The following is a 24270-nucleotide window of genomic DNA, read 5'->3' as shown; positions in this document are numbered from 1 at the left end:
TAGCAACCATATATGTTCACTTCTGTTTTATAACCTCCAGGGTATGGGTGCATGTTTAACCACTCCCAAATCTTTTCTAGTGTATTTCCAAGAAATTATCTTGAATTTCTATGAGTTTGATTCTTTTTTGTTTCTTTTTTGTTTTGTTTTGTTTTAGGATGTTCAGTCCTCTTATTGCTATGCATGCTGTTTTACAAGGCTGGTTTTTTCAAAAGATCAGATTTTGTATGTGCACCATTTGCCTTCTGCCGTTTTCATTCTTTTGACTTGTTCATTCATGTTTGAAGCATTTTCACCAAGTGGTTAAGGACCACCAAGTTATTGTTTTCTACTTTTGTAAAAATATGTAAATAAAAATTGTGTGCAATTCAATGGTCATGTTTGCTCCATGTGTGTTTCATGGCAACTGCAAGTACAACTGCCATTTCAAAATTTGACATTGTTTGAGGTGTAAGTGCCAACTTAGTGCAAGAAACCTGACTGAATTTATCTGCTGTTGCTGTGTGAAATCAGTGGATAATCTGCTTTGTACGTTTCCCTATTTGTGGAAATATCTGGGAGTTCCCAGATGGATGAATGAGAAAATCTCGGCTCAGATAGATTTAGATATAAAATTACAAAGCAACAGATGCAAAAATGTAAAAATTCTCTCTGTGGGGAGGTGATGTGTGTGTGTGTGTGTGTGTGTGTGTGTGTGTGTGTGTGTGTGTGTGTGTGTGTGTGTGTGTGTGTGTGTGTGTGTGTATGTGTGCATGTTTCTGTCTGTCTGTCTGTCTGTCTGAAAACAGCCTATATAGAAGCAGAATTTCTCGATGGTAGATGCCCTGATATAATGATTTGACTACATGTATGTGACTGGCAATTGGCCAATTCTCAGTTCAAACCCTGGCAAGGATGCACTGCCAATGTCTTCATGCGAGGCACTACTCTCCATTGCTTCTTGCAAAAATGAACTCCAGTCGACTCCCCTTATAACAAAGTCCTCGGATCAGCAGTTTTCTTTTGTTATCATTTTACATGAGGCCTAACAATACATAAAGAAAATGAACCAATTTCAAACTTATGAAGATACCTGTATGATCTTCAGAGCTTAGATACATACATGAAATTTGATTCATGTGTACATGTACCATTAATCATTAATTTTCAATACTGTCACTCCTTCACTCCTGTTTTTGTGGTGATGTGTTTTTTTTTTTTTTTCTTTTTCACTCTCTTCTTTTCTCTCAAAGGAATAGTACAATATCAGAGACTCCAACTCTCCCGTTCTTGACGGGAGATCTCGCGCCGAAAGCCCATTTTTGCAAAATCTCCCGTTCTCCTGCTTGAGATTTGATTTCTCCCGCCCTGGCTCTGCGTCTCCCGGTGGAAAGGATTTCTTACTTATTGCTGTCGTATGTTGAAAAAATAAGCCTTAGATAGCACCAGAGAACATCTAGAACCCTACGAACTTCGTGCTTCGCACACATCAACTTGGAGTCTCCCGTTTGCTAGGGGTTTCGGGCGGGAGAATCTCCAGATCAGATGGTGCTTGGGGTTGGAGTCTCTGCAACATAAATGAACACAATAACCCTTCCAGCCATATCACCCATTACTACACTGGCATATTCACACATGCACAATTACTCATATGTTGGTTCATTTTGGTCTGCTTGCAGATGCTAAATTCTCAAACATGACATTCTATCAAATAGTTTATTCTTCATACTGTAGGTGTTGAGTGTCATAACAGTGACATACAGGGCAATTTCAAAGGAGCAATGTAAGAGTGTCATTCTCTCTCATTTTGCACAAGAGGAAACTGCTGAGGTAACAGGGACTGTATGACAAAATTGCTGAATGATTTTGAACTTATAAATAAAGAAAAAAAATATGCCATTATACAAGCCAGTTATGATACTTAGCAAGTCAGTAGCATGATGTTCCTTGAACCAACACAAATTTGTTCAGTTGTAGCTTCATGAACTGGCCATAAATTTGAGCATTGCTGTACATTCTGCTTTTAAATTATCAAACAAAATTTTAGATGAGATTTCATGTGTTGTCAAAATGGAATCCCTACAGAAGGGTAAGAATTCTTCATACACGCTCATAGGACAAGGGTCAATTTCTTCTGATCCAAGTTATTAGCTGACCTGTGTGTGAATTCTTTCTAAAAATTGGCCATTCTGCAAGAAACACGTGGTCATGATGTTAAAAAAACAAAAATCTGAAAGTCATTCTGTCACAAAAATTGTGAATCAGGGTTGCACAATTGTGTCTTGTTTAGAATACAGCAGACAGAAATACTCTAGCATGTCATTTTTCTTGTTAAGCTCAACACAGGCATGCTAATCCATATTTGGGATGAATACAACAGGATACTATTCATGTCTCCATTGCCTGTGTGTACATAATGAATATTTTCAAAATGAATCACAGAATTGTTTGATACACAGTTCCACAGGAGTTATTGAAGGACTGAAGTATTCTGATCTATCTGCCATCTAAAAAAAAATGACAATCAGAATGGGAACAAGAATACTAATGATGCTAGCATTAGAGCATACCAAATCTCATAAATACTGAGGTATATCACAACCATGCCATTCATTCAAATTCTTTCCCAAAGATCTAGAAGCAAAAACATGGAACCATACATGCTCAACTGCATAGTATACCAAGAAATGTGACTCATAAAATCAATTTGCATCATGGCTAACTTTGTTGATACACAAGCTATAAGTAATCAGATGTTTTGAATTCAGTGTCATTACTATTTAGATATGAATTCCCCCTTTTATTGGTACCTTTTAGTGCTAGCTGATATTCACACCTTCAAATCTGAGGTGGATTGGTGCTGCCCTGGTAGAAGGCATCACAAGAACTAGCAGACTACATTGATACACCATGTGACCATTCAACAGTGTTAACTGTTATGCAAGCATTTACACGAAAATAAACAGCTCACATAAAAAATGTTGAAATTTTCTTGTGGTTTCATATACAAACCGTATCTTTGTAGGTCAGGATGCATCTTTTTCAAGTTTACATGATCCTCTTCAAGCAAAGAGATAACATCCAGTGCATTAAAACAGCAAGATTTCATGCCAAATAAACATGACTCTCCTCTCCTCTCGACAATGTAGAAAATCCATCACGAGGCCAATTGTATCAACTCAAGATACAACACAATCCTTTAATTAAGAATTTACAGAATATCAGCTCAGAACAAGAAGGGTGTTATCTCCATGGACATTGCACTGTATTAGAGCCCTTCTGGCTCTCCACTGATGTGATGTCACATGACAAGCTGCAACAGTACCAATTTACAAGAAGTTCATTAGTGTCTCTAAATGTCTCTGAAATAGTCCACACTGGTGCCGATAGCGAACAATCATCGCACTTTCTTCCGCACCTGCTTCGATCCCGCATGCATCTGCTGGGCCGAGCTGGACTGCGGACGGGTGGGGTCAAAGTTAAACGTCTGCGGCACCGGACCCGTACCGGCCTCCTTCAGCTTCTGGAGGTGCAGCTTCTGCTTCTGCTGGACATCGTAGTTGGTCTGGGCATTCTTGAAACCTGGTAACCAAGAAAATGGACAGAGATTGCAGTGACTATTTCACTCTGTTAGCCAGTTATACCTACAAGTTCAAAGTTCCAGATGGCACCATCACATATATATGTGTGTGTGTATGTGTACATTGATTTATTCTTCCTTCCAACAAACTCTGTGGGAACCAGAAGAGACAAGACAATAGTGAGTTAGCTCTTTCTTTTGCACACTTAACTGACATAGCTACATAATCGGTGCAGAACTTGTTGATGAAGAATGTAAATCAAATATACCAGCATTCAAAGGGAGAAGAAAAATTCTAATCTCTCTTCAAAGACTCTACAAAACTGCTCTCTTCAAGGTTACTGTAAAACACCATATTTTTAGTGTACACATGAACTTTCATGTGCATTTCAATTTCACGAATCTTGGCTCTCGCGAAATTCGCGAAATTAAAATGCACGCAGCATTCCTCGTTTTACAGTATACTTGAGAGGAAGTACTACTAATATATATATATCAATTGCTTCATGGGGTACAATTAAAACAATTTGTCCAGAGGTGATTTTGCAACGGTGCTATTCCCCGTGACAAAGTCATAGCACTGTCTAGAAATCATTGAGGGCAATAGTTTTAATCATAGCCCAAAAAGAAGCGGTCAATATTTGCTTTATACCCCACATCCCATTAAATTGGAAATACCTACGCTTGATTCAATCATTGAAATGAAGTTGTTGTGCTATCAGTTACAGAAAATACAAAAAGTATAATGGCACAATAGGCAAATATAGATACACACCTAAGATATACTTGTGCAAACCTTGAGAAACTGCTCACTGACTGCTGGACGGGATAGCACAAACTAGTTATTGCATTTCTGACCAATAAGACTCAAGGATTCATCACATGAAGTATATAATGACAACTAGAGCCTGTCAAAGAATGGTGCATTTCAAATATCAATGCACTGCCTGAATGTAATATAAAGGCTACAGAGTGTAGCAGGAATGTTGATGCACACCTGACTTGATGCCCTGCACAAAGCCTTCCTTCTTTGGGAGGTCCTTGGGATCATGCTTCACCTTCTCGGGCATGTTCAGGGCCTGGCGGACAGCCGGAATCTTCAGGATGGCCACTTGGGCCATGGAGAAGGTGTTGGAGGTCAGCCAGTAGCAAAACACAGCCTGATCAAATTGCAATGTTGAGAAAATATGCAAGTAATACAAATAGAAATACATAGCTGAATATATGAAGCCAGAAGAAACACACCTGGCTTAGTCTGTAGTTCTTTAAAATTGACAACATTCAAGTTGATGAAGATTTTCCTTTCTTTTTTCTATAGGAGAAAATTGTACTTGTGATGTAATGATGACAGTACTTTACAGGAGTAAGAAAGATACACTATTACCACTATTATATTAATATGATAAAAACATGAAAGTTATATAACATTTTTATCTCTATTACAGAAATGACATACCCTAACAGAGAGAACATTTTATACCAGCATGAGATTACTGCATTCTCATCTTCTCAAGCCCATAATATCACATTAATGAAAATAACTTATCTCTGCTTACAGACCACAATCATAATTACCAATTTGACTGTACCTTATGAAAACTAAAAAAACAAAACAAAACCAGAAAAAAAAAAAAAAAAACAGGTAGTGATTAAAAAACAAATCACAATAGTGGTGTACTTTAACTCATCTGTACTAGAAATTCATCTGAAATTGGGGTTTAACTGTTGATCTCAATACAAAAGATATACCTCTGGCATTTCCATCATCATCGACCATAACATGATCAAGTCAAAGACAGGTTGTTCTGCTGATGAAGGCTGTGGTGTTGACAGCTGAAAATTCCAGAAGTTAAATATTTTGTATTGAGACCATAAGTTTAACATCAATTTTACATATCCCAACACCTTGTCTCATATAAAGCACAATACCTGCAGTGCAGCGACAATTATAATAGTGTATCCCAGGATACCACCTTAGGATCTTCACCCTTTCTGTGCCAGTGGGTTAAATGTGTACAAACTTCATACACAAACCAATGGACAGGAAATTAATGTAGCACACAGAGGGTTAACGGGATGTAAGCACGGGATGAGTCACTGACCTTTGGAAGAGAGGCGATGAGTGGGAGGATGACAAAAGGCATGACCCTGAGGACTGTTCGCATCTTCTGGGCTTGGGCGTTGCTGACCCCTGCCTCACCACCAAGCTACGGGAATTACGGGTGAGAAATATGGAAAGAATTTAGCTCCTCTATGGTCCTAATTCTTGGAGATGATTTGAATGAACCAAAGACTTGATCCGCCACTTTGAAATTATGGACTGCTACTTACAGCATAGGCAAATAATGGTCATACACAGAGTTTATGCACACATTTATTCAGCCATTAAAAGTGATCAATATTTTGTCATTTGAGAGCCAGGAGAGAGTGAAATCAATTTGGACAGGAATTATTTGATCAATATTCAATTTAATATGACATTTACTACTACAACAAACGGTAATCTATTTTGTTAAATCATCACCAATGACAAAAGAAGTGCCCCAATATGTACAGGCATAAGGAATTCTGGCATTGATCTGCAGAGGGTAATTTAATCTTTCTTCTATGTCACAACACAACTCATCAATGCAATTAAAACACATACTACATACAAGGGCTTACTTTATTCTATTACAGTTATGTTTACAATGCAATATATAAACAAGATCTCATCTGCAGCAAATTATATTTTGCTACCTGGCTCCCTATTTATTCATTTTTAGTTTTCCAAAACACAAATGTAGTGGGCACTGTATCGCTAACAAAAAACAAGTCCCATCGATTTGTAAGTCATCACTGCACAGTGCCCTCTAAACTCAGCTCGTACCTCCATGACTGCGAACATGGACAGGCTGGCCAGGACGGGAAGGGCGTAGTAAGGATCACTTGTCGTGAGGTCGGTGAACCACCACAGGCCCCCCGTCTGCATGCTCTCCACGGGGAGCGTCGCCATGCGCCGCAGACCAATGAAGAAAGAGATGAAGACTGGCGCCTGCATCATAGAAGTGATGCGAAAAGATAAATACTTTTACCATAACTCTTTATGTGCCATGGTGTAAACCTCCTCTGTAACACATTATTCTGAGACACCAACATGGTTATGCTTTGAGAAAACATTCTGGTTTTCAAATCTATGTAACTTTTATAAATTCCTGTTACCCTGGACATGTAGTAGACAAAGTTGTGGAGAAAATGCCAAGCTTTGCTTTTATGTAAACTGTATGACGAATCTATGACTGTTTTTCTTTCAAATGACCAGTAGCTACATTATTGTAGAGGCATGCCTTTTGTGCACAAAACAGTGACAGGAACTTAGAATTTACTTGCAAATCCAGTCAAGAACACTGATTGGCAGTCAATTACCACATTAAATGTAAGCTACATGCAACAGGAAGGGGATTTCAAGAAACACTTTCATTGTATTGTGGCATATGGTGATTTATCGATCAGTTTGGGCGAGTTTATGCATTTGGGCAGAATATGCGAACTTGGCACGCCGTCAACTGAGTCGGACAGGCAAGAGAGTTAAGGGGACATGCCAACTTTGGACATCGGGTGGTTAAAATCAACAAACACACACAGACACAGGTACTTGTATTGTGTCTAAAGCGTACCCACAATATTCTATATTTTTCAGGACAAAAAAGGTGCACCTTTAATGGAATACATGAATGTTTATGGTACTTTATATTAAAGGACAAGTTCACCTTCATAAACATAAGGATTGAGAGTTTGCAGCAATATTAGTAGAACACATCAGTGAAAGTTTGAGGAAAATTGGACAATCGATGCAAAAGTTATGAATTTTTAAAATTTTTGTGTTGGAACCGCTGGATGAGGAGACTACTACAGCTTGTCAGTCATATGCGTACAACAGTATAAAGAAAATGTAAAGAAAATTCAACATATTTTCACTTTTTTCGCATAATAATAGAGCACTTGACTTGCCTCTTTCTAAAGGCAGGAGGAATAACACTACCCATAACATTTGTCGGTAACGAGTCGGGGGAATGTGTACTTTTTTCAAAAGATGAAATTTTGTGAAATTCTCTTTATATTTTCCTTATATTGTTGTACGCATGTGACATCTAAGTTATTCACACACTGCAGTAGTCTTCTCATCCAGCCGTTACTGCACAAAAACTTCAAAAATTCATAACTTTTGAACGGATTGTCCGATTTCCCTCAAACTTTCAATGATGTGTTCTACCAATATTGCTGCATTCTCTCAATCCTAATGTTTATGAAGGTGAACTTGTCCTTTAAACACGTGATACCTACTCATACAGCATCATTATCACAGCATCAGAACTTTTCTTACAGAATACTGATAAGGGCAAGACAATCATGAAGGTTGTCATTGAGATGAAACTTATGGTATAGTTTTGAAAGTAGTTCATACCTGCAGTAACATGCCAGCAAAGCTCTTCAGTGGGTTGACGTCATTGTTTTTCATGAACTGCTGCAATTCCATGCTCTTTCTCGTCACTAGAAAGGAGAAGGAAAAAGTGACATTTTGTGCAATTAAAACAACTTACAAAACGTAATCAAAACAACATTACACAATCAAGCAACAAGTGTTCTCCTACAATAAAGTAATAGAATGCATTTCATCATCTGACAAGGCTCTGATAAATGATTGTATCTCATGATTCAGATGGGACTAAGTTTTGGCCTTAATATCAATGTCATTCTGGGAATGAGATTGAATTTTGATAGTTGACTAATGATTGTTTTGAGCTGTGAAAATAAGGACAGCGGGAAACATAAAAGTAGTGTTTGAAACTTTGGTATACCGGTACATGCAACTAACAAAAAAAAACAAAAAAAAAACTAGAAATGTCGCTATGGCGACTGGTATGCCTCCGCCATAATGCATGATTCTCCTAATAGGTCTAGATAGTACATGTGGACAATGTGTGATTACATTTTCACAAAATTGGCAAAATATTAAAATGAACAAGTTTATCACAAATGTGTTGAATATTCACCTTCCTTGACCTAGGTTTAATTGGATGAATGAGAGAGCATGTATTGGGGGATTTCAGGACTTTAACTTGACTTTGACCCATTCATACGTTTATACATTGAGTAATTTTGAAGGTATGGAGAAAAAGTGCAATTTCTGTATTGAATAGTAAATTGGTACCATTTTCATCTGGCCTTTGACCCTAAAATTCATAAGATAATCACTGTCATGCAGAACATGCATAAATATGTAGTAAGTTTCAAGATAACTTGAGCCACTTCTGAGATATGGAGGAAATAGTTCAGCACTTTTCACTTGATCTTTGACCTTTTGACCTTTGAGGCAAAAAAAAAAGGGGAAAAAAAACCTTTCCAGAGAATCTCTATTAGGTTATACATGCATACACCAAGTGTAAAAAAAATAATCCTGCTGGCATTGCATAAACATGAGGGAAATAGTAAAATTTTGAAGTGTTGCCCTTGACCTTTGACCCGTGACCTTTGACCCCATGAACCCTAAATTGTCTAGATAATCACTGCCAGTCAGTACATGTATATATACTATGTTCCATGAAGATACCTTGAACAATTTCCAAGGTACGGAGAAAAAAGTGAAGTTTTAAAATCTTTACTTGATCTTTTGACCTTTGACCTTTGACCTCATGACCCCAAACTTTCACCAGAGAATCTTAATTAGGTAATACATGTATACACTAAGTTTCAAGAAAATATCTTCAGGCATTGCAGAGATATGGTGGAAATAGTGAAATTTTATGTATTTGACCTTCGACCTTGAGCATGTGCACCCAAAAGTTGATAGGCACAACTTTACCCCCTAATACACATACATGCCAAGTTTCGTTAGGATACCTCAAAAGGTTTTTTTAGTTACGCTGTCCACAAAATTCATTACGGACGGACGGAAGGATGGACGGACGGAAGGACAGACGGACGGAAGGACAGACGGACGGAAGGACGGACAACCCGAAAACATAATGCTTCCGGCACCACTTCGTGGCGGAGTCATAAAAATTGCATGATTTAAAAACAAACAAACAAACATGCATATACAACTATGTTTAATCTTAACAGTGTGATTATTTAACCTGAATTTGGAAAACTACAGGGTGAAATTTAATTGCATGTCACTAGCAAAAGACACACACAAAGAAGAGGCATGACAAACATGAAATAAATGAATTAAAAGTCATGTTGATAACAATAATGATGAAACTGAACCTTCATTTAACTCTAGCTCTGGAAGACTGTAACTCTAGCTCTAGAAGTACCATTGGCATCCAACACAGCATAATTGCCCATGGTAATGACAGTGTGGAGCGTGCAATGTGATTTGTCTGCCTTACAATAAAGATACACATATACATGTATGTGTGTCCAAGAGAATTCAGTGGAGCAATGTTATGTGTCATCAATCAATTATGCTATCCCCTCTTTTCAGCAGCAAACACTCTATCTGCCCCTCTGATGGGTCACAAGAGCCAAATGACCTTTGTGTCATGCATGTGGGAGATTCCACTTCACCTCTCCTGCAAGGAAGGTGCAAATCTGGCAAAGTGGGCTGTTTCACAGACACACACTCCAGAAACTTGGTCTGAACAAAATGTTCCCCTTGTGTACACACACTCCTGGTAACTAGCCTTAGTTGACACCCCAGGATTGACCTGCCACATAGTGCCATACAAAAAAAAAAAAAAAAAAAAAGGATGAAAAAACTCACTCTCAAACTGATCCCCACATGCCTTGGCATCATTCATCTCTTTGGTCAGTCGCTGGAACGTTGGCATGCAGTTGTTCAGTCTGATGGCGTACTTCTGGTTCTTCAGCATCAGAGGGAATATGCATATTCTTGCAATGATGGTTCCTGGAATACAACAAAAACTTTTGAACACAATGGCCTGAACATTACACGAGGACCAAACATAATGAAAGAATATGATATTACAATATAATAATTCTTATTCATAATTAACATATGATAGTTGTAATAATCATATCAATCATACACTAGAAATGTCGCTATGGTGACGGGTATGCCTCCGCCATAATGCATGATTCTCAGGAGGACTAATAGGTCTACAGTACATGTGGACAATGTGTGATTACATTTTCACAAAATTGGCAAAATATTGGAATGACATGTTTGTCACAAATGTGTTGAATGTTCACCTTCCTTGACCTAGGTTTAATTGGATGAATGAGAGAGCATGTATTTGGGGATTTTAGGACTTTTACTTGACTTTGACCCTTTCATAAGTTTATGCATTGAGTAATTTTCAAGGTATGGAGAAAAAGTGCAATTTCTGTATTGAATAATAAATTGTTACCATTTTCCTCTGGCCTTTGACCCTTGACCTCTGACCCTAAAATTCATAAGAGAATCATTGTTAGGCAGAACATGAATAAATATGTACTAAGTTTCAAGATAACTTGAGCCACTTCTGAGATATGGTGGAAGAAGTAAAGTTCAGCATTTTCACTTGATCTTTGACCTTTGACCTTTTTGGCAAAAAAAAAAAAGAACCCCTTCCCACAGAATCTCTATTGGGTTAAACATGCGTACACCAAGTTTAAAAAGAAAATAATCCTCCAGACATTGTATAAATATGAATTAAATAGTAAAATTTTGAAGTATTAACCTTGACCTTTGACCCATGACCTTTGACCCCATGAACTCATAATTCCCTAGATAATCACTGTCAGTCAGTACATGCATATATATACTATGTTACATGAAGATACCTTGAACCATTTCCAAGATATGGGGAAAAAAGTGAAATTTTAACATTTCTACTTGACCTTTTGACCTTTGACCTCATGACCCCAAACTTTTACCAGAGAATTTTAATAGGGTAATACATGTATACACTAAGTTTCAAGAAAATATCTTCAGGCATTGCATAGATATGGGGGGAAATAGTGAAATTTTGAACATTTGACCTTGACCTTTTGACCTTTGACCTTGAGCATGTGCACCCAAAAGTTGATAGGCACAACTTCACCCCCTAATACACATTCATGCCAAGTTTCATGAGGATACCTCAAAAGGTTTTTTAGTTATGCTGTCCACAAAATTCACTACGGACGGATGGACGGAATGACGGACAACCTGAAAACATAATGCCTCCGGCACCACTCCGTGGCGGAGGCATAAAGAGTACAAATACAACAGTTGAAAGTTAATATAATCAAACACTTTTGCATTTGCAATTGATCGATAAAGCCTCTGTCAACTCTTCATACCCTCTGTCATATTACACTTTACACAGCAGTAAGACTTTACACAGCAGTAAGACTTACACAGCAGTAAGACAAAGAACATAAAAATGATTTAAAAAAACACACAGTTTTATACAATAAGCAGCAAAGAGTATGGATTCAGAATACTTCTCAACTTACCTGCTGCTATGGCAGCCCACCATGGTAGGCCCGCAGACACATGTAGAAATTCCAAGCCTGACTGTAGTAGGCCGATGGGGGTGAAACCACCAAGACCTAACTCAGTAAAGGGGACCTCCCCAACTGGCTGTAGGATGTCCTGCGCTGTAGTTGCAATGGATCCGACTGCTGTGGGGTCTGCCACATTCTCAATACCACTGCCAGCCTGTTCCCCAAGCTGTGTTCAATCAACAATGATACACAGTCAGTTTTGTGTGCAATACATCATATGACAAGCTTTTTTTTAATATTCTGTTAACAGGAAACTCAATAAAGATGATGACTTTTTCAAAGTATCAAAAATGTCAAACAGCTGTCCTATATCAATTTACAAGGCTTTAAATTAGTAGTCTCTGAATGGTCCATAGCGACCATAAATGAACGCTGAGTTTGCACTTATTGCGTGCTAGTTACTTTGTACTTGTTCAGGGGAATTACCATGCTCTAGAATCAAAGTAAGTTCATGACATGTAAAGTATGCAGAGGTTGTATTTTTCGGAGATCTATTATCATGACATGACTTTCCCTTAATAATAATAATAATAATAGCTGCTTATATAGCGCATAATATCCCTGGAATCTCTATGCGCTTTACATAATTGAGTAGAATACCATAAACTACAACTTACATAATTCAAACAAAACAATATAATTAAACCTACAAAGTACAACATATCATAATCATTTAATAACAGAACAAATATGTTTTTAAGGACTTGAGGAAAGTGTGAGTACATGTGATGGCCCTAAGATGACTTGGTAATTTGTTCCAGAGTACAGGTGCTGCTGACTGAAAAGCCCGATCCCCATATGAACATGTTTTGGTTGTTGGTATACTTAACAAATTCTGGCTAGAAGATCGTAAATTTCTTTGTGGAATATATTCAGTGATCATGTCAGACAAATATATTGGGGACTTATTTATCAATGCTTTATGACATAATGCAAGGATCTTGAACATGATTCTCTTATCTACAGGCAACCAATGCAGATATGACAACAAGGGTGTTATGGGATCTCTTCCTTTTGCTCGCATTACAAGTCTTAAGCCTTAACACTTCTGTATGTCCCATCAGAAAATATACCAAGGCCCTGTTTCATAAAGCTGTTCGTAAAGTTACGAACAACTTACGAGCGACTGGTGATCAGTTCCGATGTGCTATACTTATCAGAATTTCCATAATTCAGCACAAGAACTGATCACCAGTCACTCGTAAGTCGTTCATAACTTTACAAGCAGCTTTATGATACACCCCCCCCTAAGAGCCTCGCATCGGTTCAGCAATTATTCTACAAAGTATCTCATTTAATATAGCATGAAAGGTGATGATAATTCCAGATTTTTAAAAGACCTAGTAGTGTCTCATTTATAGATATTTTCATATACAAAAACAGAAGTAAACAAAAAGGGGTTTCCAAGAAGTCCTCAAAACTGACTGTTATGTACATGGTTGTACCTGAGCAATTGGCTCAGCAATGGTGGATTCTGTGCTGTTCCATCTTCTTGATGATGCCTGCTCTGCGAGAGAAACTATCCCCAATCTCTGCCCCGATACCAGGGAGGGGAGTGCAGGGCTGTAGCTGGGAAGTGCTCTCAATCTGTGGGCGGTGTGTCTGCAGTTGTGGGTGCTGTATAGCTTCACCTTCTGCAATCGCTGAAAATGATATCACAAAGGAAATTGCTAGGAATTAAACTTGATCATTGATGTTTCCTTGTGCGACATTCACCTGTAGTACAGCTGTAGGCCTACAGCTCATTTAATGCAGGCAAGCTGCCCGTAATTTGTTGACCACAATACATCCAATATTGGACCACCTACCTGCTACATGTAGAAACCCCTATGCTTTTGCGTACGGTCGAACATTGGCACATGCACATGCACAGGAGGTTGAACCTTGGTGCGAGTGCCGATCACTGACATAGTCATTATACTATTTATAGAAAATTTGTTTTAATCAATAAAAAAAAATATTTGTTTAAATTATATCGATATTAGCAAGTATCTAATCTACATCTACATCTATGTCAGTACTCAGCAAAGTCTAATTCTAGATATGATGCTAAAGATATGATGAAGCTTGAGTTCGATGTGATGCCGGTGGATGGTTGTGCAAATATTTACATGGTGCAAGTAAAAAGATTTTTTAAAAAATAAAATAAAAACTATTATGGTATGCTCACGTGTTCTCATGAAATGTTGATAACTAACCACAATTTTATGATTGTGCAAATGATTTGCACCGTCCCAAACACAAAAGCCTCAAAATAAAATTGCATGAGCATGTCAAAACTATCCGAGACCATTTTCAGGACAATCATACACTATGAAGACACAAAAACCGATAAGACACAAGTCCATTTTTGAAGATTTTGAAGTACGGACTACAGTCTCTGTCATAAAGTACAAAATAATACCTTTTAAATGATACATTGGTCACTACGCTACATGTAAAGGTACATTTTTGAAGTTATGGTCAAAAGAAGCAAATATTTTCTTATTATTCTCTTTATTTTTCTTGACCTTTAATCGCAAATATCTCCATTTGGCAAATATGGACTACAAACTCTTCATATCAATTATCATGAATAGATTAGAATCTTAGCCTATTTACCAGGTCTAACGGTTACAAACATGATCATTCAAATCAATAAACTTCATATTGTGTAGTTATATGACCATACGTGGTCGGACCGGACAAGTTGTGCATGGGACCGGACTAAAAATTTACTTCCACAAACACAGTAAAATCCCATAAGATAAGCATAAAATGCAATGGCTTTTGAATAAATATTTTATACCAATTTTCTAGGTAACTTCTCTAAAGCAGAATTCGGTGATTTGTTTCATGATGTGTCAACCAGAAGAAGGGCGCAATATTCTATCACACGCGCGATGTGAAACTTGTGCGTGTGTTTGAGTCAGAAACAACAAACTTCACGCAGGCTGGCTACAACGTTCAAAATATATTGACAAAAATTGATTTTGTTCGCTTTGCTTTGGAAAAACTATAATTTACAGTTTTCTAATCATGACAAAAATTGATTTTGTTCGCTTTGCTTTGGAAGAACTGTTATTAACAGTGTTTCATTTTCAGAACCTCATCATTGTGTGAATTGAAATATTTTTATTGAGAATGGCAATGCAGAGACTCCAACCCAAAGTACCTTCTGATCTGGAGATTCTCCCGACTGAAACCCCGAGCAAACGGGAGACTGAGTTGATGTGTGCGAAGCGCGAAATTCCTAGGGTTCTAGATGCTCTCTGGTGCTATCTAAGGCTTATTTTTTCAACATACGATAGAAATATGCAAGAAATCCTTTCCAACGGGAGACAAAGAGCCAGGGCGGGAGAAATTAAATCTCAAACGGGAGAACGGGAGATTTTGCAAAAATGGGTTTTCGGCGGGATATCTCCCGTCGAAAACGGGAGAGTTGGAGTCTCTGGCAATGTGAAAAATTCATCTAAATCTCAACTTCTTAAGTGTCCGGATACACAACCCCCCATCATACTATCAGAGAATATCTTGAAAACGTGTTAACCTCAATCAGCCTCCATTACATGGACGGAAACAAACGCTACGAGCCGAATGATTGTGAGGTAGACGCTTCTGTTCTAATAATTACAGCGTTACACAATATCCTGTAGTCCCACATATTGCAAATCACGTACAGATTCTACTTTAAACTCGTCAAGTAGGGGTAAAATTATTTTGGGCTGAACGATTCCGAGTCCGATTCACTCATCGGATCAGATAATATCTCCAAAAAAATCTTGACCTCTTGGCATGTGCCTCGACCTCTAAGATTCTCAATCAGAGATTTGTCTCAATAGAGTGAAAAAGCTTACCCATTCTTGTCGACGAGTGCAACATAAGAACTGACGAGCCGACATCTTGAAAAAGATGAATAGCGTTCGCGGAGATGGGGGGGGGGGGGGGGGGGGGGGGGGGGGGGGGGGGGGTACTGCTATCGCCCGGCGGATCATATCAGTTCCCACCTCCTGGCCCTGGATTAATGAAGCCAATTTTTGATGAATATTTTGTTATATATTTATACAAGTATATTTTATATATACTATGAAAATTGAATTAAACTGAGATTGAAATTACATGTATGCCTAATTGCCTTACTTTTCCAGCGCGTGGACTAATGTTCGTTTGTTACATGTACGAGTGATGTCGTTGTCAAGTAATTGTTGTTGTGTTGTTGTTTACTCACTGCCAAGCATGCAAATAACGGTCTCATGATGACCGATACAGTATGAAGTACATCAAATGTCATGTACATGTACAGTGCAGTGGAGCCCCCTGTGGAGCCTGGAAATATAAAAATATATATCTACCTATCTATTAACATATACAAATTCATATACTCAGGAATATATATATATATATATATATATATATATATATATATATATATATATATATATGAAGAGTTTGTTCGCAAAAACCGATAAGTCCATATTTGCCAAATAGAGATATTTGCGATTAAAGGTCAAGAAAAATAAAGAGAATAATACGAAAATTTTGCTTCTTTTGACCATAACTTTAAAAATGTACCTTTATATGTAGTCACCAATATATCATTTAAAAGGTATTATTTTGTACTTTATGACAGAGACCGTACTTCAAAATCTTAAAAAATGGACTTATCGGTTTTTGCAAACAAACTCTTCATATATATATATACAACACATATACATACAAATGTATATACTTAGTAATACACGCTTATACATGTACCTTGTATTTCTATTTTTCCTTCCTATTTCTTTCTTTTTTTTTACTTGGGGTAATTTTTTGGTGTAAGGGAAAAGTCCTTCCAAGCTGCTGCATTTCTTGGAGCAACAGAGATTTTTTTTAAACGTTATGTTCTTATCTTATCACTCTTTTAATTATGCTCACTATGATGAACAAGGTTAGTCTTCATAAGATTAAGGGGAAAATACCTCTGTAAATTCATCACTTTTTGTGCTCAGCTGGGTAAGATGAACTTCATGGTTTAATTCCACAGATTCAAAGTATAAATAACATTCCATATAATGAGGAAAAAATTTGTATGCCTTTTATTTTCACACTACTTTCATGTCACACAAAATCAGTGAAAATTTCCACATTGTGAAAATTTTCACTTTTACTGTAAATCAAAATGCATTTCCAAGAGTTTTTGCAATACCGTTACTATATCAACTGACAAGTAACCAGTCAACTGAAGCCTTTCGCAAAGGGGTAACATTATGTGTACTAATGTTCATACATATTAGACTACATAGGTACATTCTCTTTCTCACATTTCAACTGTATTTCTTTTCTCACCACATACACCAATATCATTGAAGTTAATAAACACAAATATAATAGGCAGATCTAAATATTCTTCTATTTGTTAAGTACCAGAAGAAAACCTCTGCATTTGAACACCAGATGACTGATAATCAGGGGATAGGTATTTACAAAACACTCTCTTTTTGATTTGAGACTTTGATTTGAAACATTTTACTTGACAGAGAAAAATGAGTAACACCATCTCACAAATTCATTTGAATTCTTGACACATACAGTGTACATACAGATGTACAAAGGCAAAATATCCAATAAATGCAGGAACAGGTTATCACAATTTCAGGCCGCATAAATACTTGAAAATCTACGGAGATATGACAAAAAAAAAAAAGGCATTCACATATCTGCAGCTTGGTCTGAATTCAACAATACTCACAGGTGAACATATCTGGCAAACTCTGTTAATATTGGGCTAAATATTTTGGCATTTCAATGAGTTTGAGTGAGAATGTATTTCTCCTCTTTTACCTCCAGACTTCGATCTTCTCCACACTGTAAAAGGCGGTAAGAGCAGAGACAAAGTTTCTTTCACTACATGTTGAACTGGTCAATGGATTTTATTCTTGTGAGATGGAGGTTGGAATATTAATACTTATACCTTTTTGTGTTATGTAATCTGGTAGACAGACATTCATCAACACACACATACCAAAAAATCTGACACAGCTGTAAGGAAACTTAAACAATTGTGATGACTGTGGATAGCCGCTGGGAATTAGGATATCATAACGGTATCATAATAACAAGTTTCAGACAACAATCATGACCTCCTTTTAGCTCTTGTAAATTTTTGATTTTGTTGATACATCATATTGTATACAGTGGAAACTCAGTATATAACAAGATCCTTGTAAATTGTATGCACTGTGCACATCAAAAAGACACAAATATACACAACGAATAATCATTCACTCTCATTTTTCAAGATATGACAACATTTTTGGCATTTTTGTTCCATTGCACTCATAAAAGTTGAGGTATGTAATAAAAAAGGTCACATACAACCTTTGGTAAATCAAATAATCTGCAAATCTAGGGAAAAGTACAGAAGCATATGTGGGAATCCTCAAAGGAGTATTTGCATTACCCGGTATTTCAATCCTTCACCCATAAATTTTGTCAGTTACGATTCATACGCTTTGAAGTTACAGAACATACACTATACATGTATAGCAATGGTGCCCATGGCATTTGTTATATTTGATGTATTTTTTCATCGAGAAATATGAAAATAAATCGAAAGCGAAATCAATTAAAAAAAATATTTTCACCCAGTGACAAATACAGCAAGCACTGTTTGTTCTCATTACTTTTCAAATTGGGAAAAGAAGGTACAAATGTATTTCCTGATTTGTTTTCTTTACTAAGAAAGCATTCAGCCACTAAATATGCTCATCTTAGTAAGTTCCAGATGGCTTATTCCCTGTTCTTCATATGTCGAGAAAATGCCTCTCAAGACTGGTCACAAGTCCTGCTGGTCTTTCTGTCTTTCAAGAAAAGCATCTAGCCAGCAAATGCTCTGATCTTGCTTGCATTCTGGATGGCTTATTCCCTGTCCTCCCCCCCCCCCCCCCCCCCCCCCCCCCACAGAAAGATGACACTAAAAACTGAGTTGCCTATCCTTTGCTGTCCTGAAACACCACCTGCTGGCACTGAGAAGAGCCCAAAGGATGGAGACATCAGGCCTTACGCCAGCTAACCCTTCTCTAAAGTAGTCCTCCATGAGTCCAACTAGGTGAAAAATAAAAAGTGAGAAGATAGAGCAAGATGTATCAATGAATTGCACTTCACCCATTGTGGATTCCCTACGAACACTACATAGAATAGGGCAATCCAAGCTGAGATTTTTTTTTTTTTTTTTTTTACTTTTTTTTTTTTTGGGGGGGGGGGGGGGTGGGGTCATTTTGTCTGCTCCCATAATGCACCTCATTCTGCACTAGAGTGCATGCCCCCCCCCCAAAAAAAAAGGGAAACAAGAAAAACTACCTATTTATATCACATTTTTCAGTGCACTATTAAAAAATATTCCCAAGACCCACTCAATAATGAGCAAAAAGATGGCATCATCTGTAACAAAGTAATCCATCTTTTCTTTTCTTTTTTGTCACCGTGGGGTGTTTTCACTGTTTGTTTGGTTGGAGGGGGGGGGGGGGGGGTGTATCTCTATGCTGTCAATGGCTAAGACCAGAGGGGCATTAGCCCTGGAAAACAATGTTCTGTTTATTTGCTCACAATGTGTGATATTAAGGTAAACATACTTAGATGATGACATGTTGTGCTGGATAGCCTCATCACATCACAACAGAGGGTGCAGCTTCTTGCCTTCACAGATCAGCAACCGTTAGGAGACTGGATCAGCCGCAGTGCACACTATTTACCCCTAGAGAGAACAAAGGAAAAACAATGAAACAAAATACAGTGTAGTCAAAATAAGATGTGATGGATTCACAGGTAATTCTCTATATTTTACAGATGAGTATGAAAAAAAAATCACTATCATTAGTAATTTCATTATTACTGTAACAGACCAGTTATGTTAATCTCTGCAACTAAGCAATGTACAATTTGAATTGGCAATAGTGCCTTACTTGAGTCTAGTTTTGAGACTAATCTTGTGAGTCTGAGAGGTGTAGACTACGCTCTCACTTCTTCTTCTTTTTGCTGAGGTACAAAACCCTATTGTGTGTGTGGCTCACACACCCTATTGTTTTAGTGAAAGCATGCAGCATTGACCATACTGTGTTCAGGGTTGTGTGCAGTCATCAAAATGTGGCTGGGGGACCAGTGAAACATTCTGGAGCAGGATGATGGATGAAAGCTAGCATGTCTTAGCTCAAAGGTTCCAGAAGTTTCAACAAAGTTGTGGAGAAACAAGAGGCCTGAACTTGAGTTCAAGTTCACTGAGTGGCTTGGAAGTCACTGCAAGGAGTCGAGTCTCGAGAGAGCTCAAGAGGGGGTTAAGCCACCCTCAATTAAAGTCTGCCACTATACTGAACAAATGATGGAGTCCAGTGTCATTTGTCTCAAATCTGCTGTGTTACATTTGGCGTAGTCGGCAGGATAGTGGTTTTGAGGGTGGATACCTGGTTTGTGCATTAGAACCCCCTCTTGAGGATGTTCGGCAGGAGACTGGAGGAGACTACCAAGGAGTGGAGCGTGGTGCCTGAACTGGACTAAGGGGAGCGTCAACTGCTGCCTGGGTTCTACTACTGGACCACGGGGATGAGCAGACTGTAGAGAACAGGACAACGGAGACAAAGCCTCTAACTTTGTGTTGATGTATCAGAACTGTCTCATTTTGCTAGGTTGTTCTTGTTTGAAGAAATAAAGCAATTACATGTGATTGTTGTTTCATTGCTATCAATAATTATCTTGGTAGGGGTCAGTATTGCTTTGTTTGTGTACCCTTAGCTATTGGTAGGCCATGTCTACAGAAAAGAAAGATGCAGGGAATGGAGAAGGAGATGGTGTGGATTCAGTGGAGACACTGAAAGGAGAACTACAGAAGCTCCAAGCTGAACTTCAAAAGATGAAATGTGAAGATGGGTTCTCAGGCGCGAAGGAAAAAGGGCCGCCAGTCGTGTATGTCGCAACAGACAGACAAATCCGGCGCTTTAGTGGCGATGGTGGTCTAGAAGAGTGGATGTCAGATGTGCAAAGTCTGTTGGCAGATAGACCGCACCAGAGTCCCAAGGAGAAACTACAAACCGTTATCAGGTACACAAATGGAGCGGCACGAATGGAGTTGACAAGTAGGGAGGATGTCACAACCGCAGCAGAAGCCTTCCAGGTCCTAAAAGCAGTGTTTGGTGATGTGGGGACGGAAGCCTCACAAAAGAGGAAATTCTTCAGCAGAGTGCAAAGGGGAGGAGAGAACCTCATTGAATACTCACATGAGTTAATCCGACTTCTGCAGACGTGGAAGGGACTGGGTAGTCGAGATAAGGATGAGACTCTCATCTCCCAGTTCATTGAGGGAGTCAGTGATCCGGATCTGCGTAGAGAACTCCTCCGCCGATCAAATGAGCAGCCCTCCACCTTTGTCCAGCTGCGAGACTGGTCCGTGCAGTGGGAAAAGCAAGGAGGAAGTGTAAGGAGGAACGTCGCTGCCCAGAAAGCCGAAGTCAACGCCCAGGAAGCTGGAGCAGATAGCCTGACGAGGGTTTTGGAGGTTCTCCAGAAGCAAAGTCAGTTAGTATCAAACCTCCTGTGCCAACAAGAAGAGCACAACAGAGCACTCCATCAGCTCCTGGGGCAACAGAAACCACAGCAACAGCAAAGCCGCCCACGCTGGCCCCCAGGATGTTTTCATTGTGGAGAGATGGACCATATCAAGAAAAACTGCCCACACCTACAACAGCGTGATTTAAAAGGGTAGAGCCCGCTACTCACCAGGAAGTAGCGGGCAGAGTTTCAAACAGCAACCCAGAACACATCTTGAGCAAGACCATAGGAAAATGTCCTCAGACAAAGGTACACGTACAAGGTGTAGCAATGTTGTGCTTGTTGGATTCAGGGTCTGAAGTTTCAACTATCACAGAGAGTTTCTTTTGTCAGAATTTCCATGGACACACACTCCAAGATATCCCTTTCTTGAAGTTGACGGCAGCCAATGGATTGGCCATCCCATACTGTGGTTATGTGGAACTGGATGTCACAATAGGTGAACATACTCTACATGATATGGGATGGCTAGTTGTTAGAGACTCTGAGAACAATGAAACGCGCAATAGAAAGGCACAGCGTCCGGGAGTCATAGGAAGCAATATCCTCCGGATAATTCGCTCTTCCATCCCCTCAAAGGTCTTGGACGAGAACTTGGTTTCCACCCTGTCCTTGTATGCGGAAGCTAATGACATGTCAGCAACTACAGAGAGCGACCAACCACACGGATACACTAGAGTATTGGGGAAACAGCCGCTCCTTATTCCAGCAGAGAGTGTGAGAACAATCACAGCTTCAGCCCGAGGACATGGTGAGACAATGCTCATCGAAGAAGTAGAGGAGAGTTACTCCCATCTCCCACGTGGAATTAGTGTTTCCCCATCAGTTGTTCGCTCCTTGCATGGACAAATTCCAGTGACAGTTTACAATTTCTCCAGAGAGGACCAATACCTACATCCCCGCACACTTCTCGCAAAAGTGAGCTACCCTCAGGTAATCCAGAGCTACCCCAAACATAGAGTGGTGACAGTATCTGCAGAAGAAGTCCTTGTTCAACCAGGTCCCATGCCAGAAACTGGAAACTTGGAGGAGTCAGAAACTGATGTTTTTGCTAAGCTGGACGTTGGAGACATCAGCCCAGAGGAGAGAGATAGGTTAAAGACTCTCATTGCTCAACATGATAAAGTGTTCAGTAGGGGAGATCATGATATGGGCTATTGTGACAAGGTGAAGCATTCCATCAAGACAGTAGATGACACACCAGTCAAGCTTCCATACAGACGTGTTCCACCCAGTCAATGGGAAGAGGCCAGGGAGTTTCTCGAAACACAGTGTTCCATTGGTGTGATTCGTCCCAGCACCTCCCCTTATGCTGCTGCAATGGTACTGGTTAGGAAACCGAATGGAAAGCTAAGAGTCTGTGGGGATTTTCGCATGCTGAATGCAAAGACAGTCAAGGATGCCCACCCCCTTCCAAGGGTAGATGAGGCTCTGGAGGTGCTGAAGGGAGCCAAGTACTTCGCAACCCTCGATCTGGCCCATGGATTCTGGCAGTGTGCAATTGAAGAGGACGACATACCCAAAACGGCATTTCGAGCTGGTCCTTGGGGCCTATACGAATACACAAGAATGCCCATGGGCTTGTGTAATGCCCCAGCAACCTTTTCACGGTTGATGCAAGCTTGCCTAGGAGACGTTAACCTACAGAGCGTAGTTGTCTACCTTGATGATGTACTGGTATTTGGCAAATCCTTCGAAGAAACCCTGGAAAGGCTTGACATGGTTCTACACCGCTTGCAGGAGTTTGGTTTGAAGATCAAGCCAGAAAAATGCCATCTCATGAAGAAGAAAGTCAAGTACCTAGGCCACATTGTTTCAGAAGCTGGAATCAGCACTGATCCCGACAAGGTAGCTGCTGTACAGTCATGGAAGATCCCAGAAACGGAGACAGAGCTGAGATCATTTCTGGGATTAGCCAGTTACTACAGGCGATTTATCCAGGGCTTTGCCTCGATTGCCAGACCTCTGCATGCCATCCTGGGTCCCACAACCAAGCAAAAGGCAAAGCGAAAGAAGTCTAGCACAACTCATGACAGCCGGCCTTTCAAGGAAAAGTGGACCAACGAATGTACTGCATCCTTTGCCAAATTGAAGCACTGCCTCACGTCCAGTCCTCTGCTAGGATATCCTGATTTCCAATCTCCCTTCATTGTTGAGACCGATGCCAGTTTCGAAGGACTGGGTGCCATACTGTCACAGAAACAGGACGAACGAACAGTAGTCATAGCGTACGCCAGCCGTACCCTCCGTCCAACTGAACGCAATGATGCCAATTACAGTGCCATGAAATTGGAACTGTTAGCGCTTAAATGGTCGATCACAGAAAAGTTTCGGGACTACCTTCTGGGAAATGCGTTCACAGTACTAACAGACAACAACCCCCTTGCCTACCTAGACACAGCCAAACTGGGAGCCACGGAAATGCGCTGGGTTGCACAACTGGCCCAGTTCAACTTCAAGGTGAAGTACCGGTCTGGGAAAACCAATCGCCATGCTGACGCTTTGAGTCGTAACCCGATCCCATTGGAGGACGATGTCACAGAAATGGACCAGACAGACGTCTTATCTGCCCTGACCATGACCAGTCGAGTCTCGAATGAATTGAAGTCCAGAGTCGAAGAGTTGATGACTGAAGCTACATCAGCCCAATTGGTATCAACAGTGACAATAGATGA

General features: G+C 39.4%; 1 protein-coding gene across 1 annotated transcript; it reads right to left on the bottom strand.

Moving 5' to 3' along the window:
• Positions 1–3337: 3337 nt before the first annotated feature.
• LOC139741009 (mitochondrial inner membrane protein OXA1L-like) lies at positions 3338–15918 on the bottom strand. The gene is made up of 9 exons (XM_071651597.1): positions 15874–15918; positions 13483–13680; positions 11987–12203; positions 10308–10451; positions 8004–8089; positions 6429–6593; positions 5662–5766; positions 4557–4719; positions 3338–3561 (listed from the first exon to the last, which is right to left on the bottom strand). Exons 1-9 carry the CDS (start codon positions 15916–15918, stop codon positions 3377–3379), a joined length of 1308 nt encoding a protein of 435 aa, XP_071507698.1. The 3' UTR covers positions 3338–3376.
• Between the last annotated feature and the right edge of the window lie 8352 nt (positions 15919–24270).

The sequence above is a fragment of the Diadema antillarum genome, unplaced genomic scaffold (genome assembly GCF_040938485.1).
Source record: "Diadema antillarum isolate AM-2024a unplaced genomic scaffold, OU_Dant_1.0 seq00000897_RagTag, whole genome shotgun sequence".
Taxonomy (NCBI): domain Eukaryota; kingdom Metazoa; phylum Echinodermata; class Echinoidea; order Diadematoida; family Diadematidae; genus Diadema; species Diadema antillarum.
Note: the sequence above shows the minus strand (reverse complement) of the source record. Positions and strands in the feature narration are given on the sequence as shown.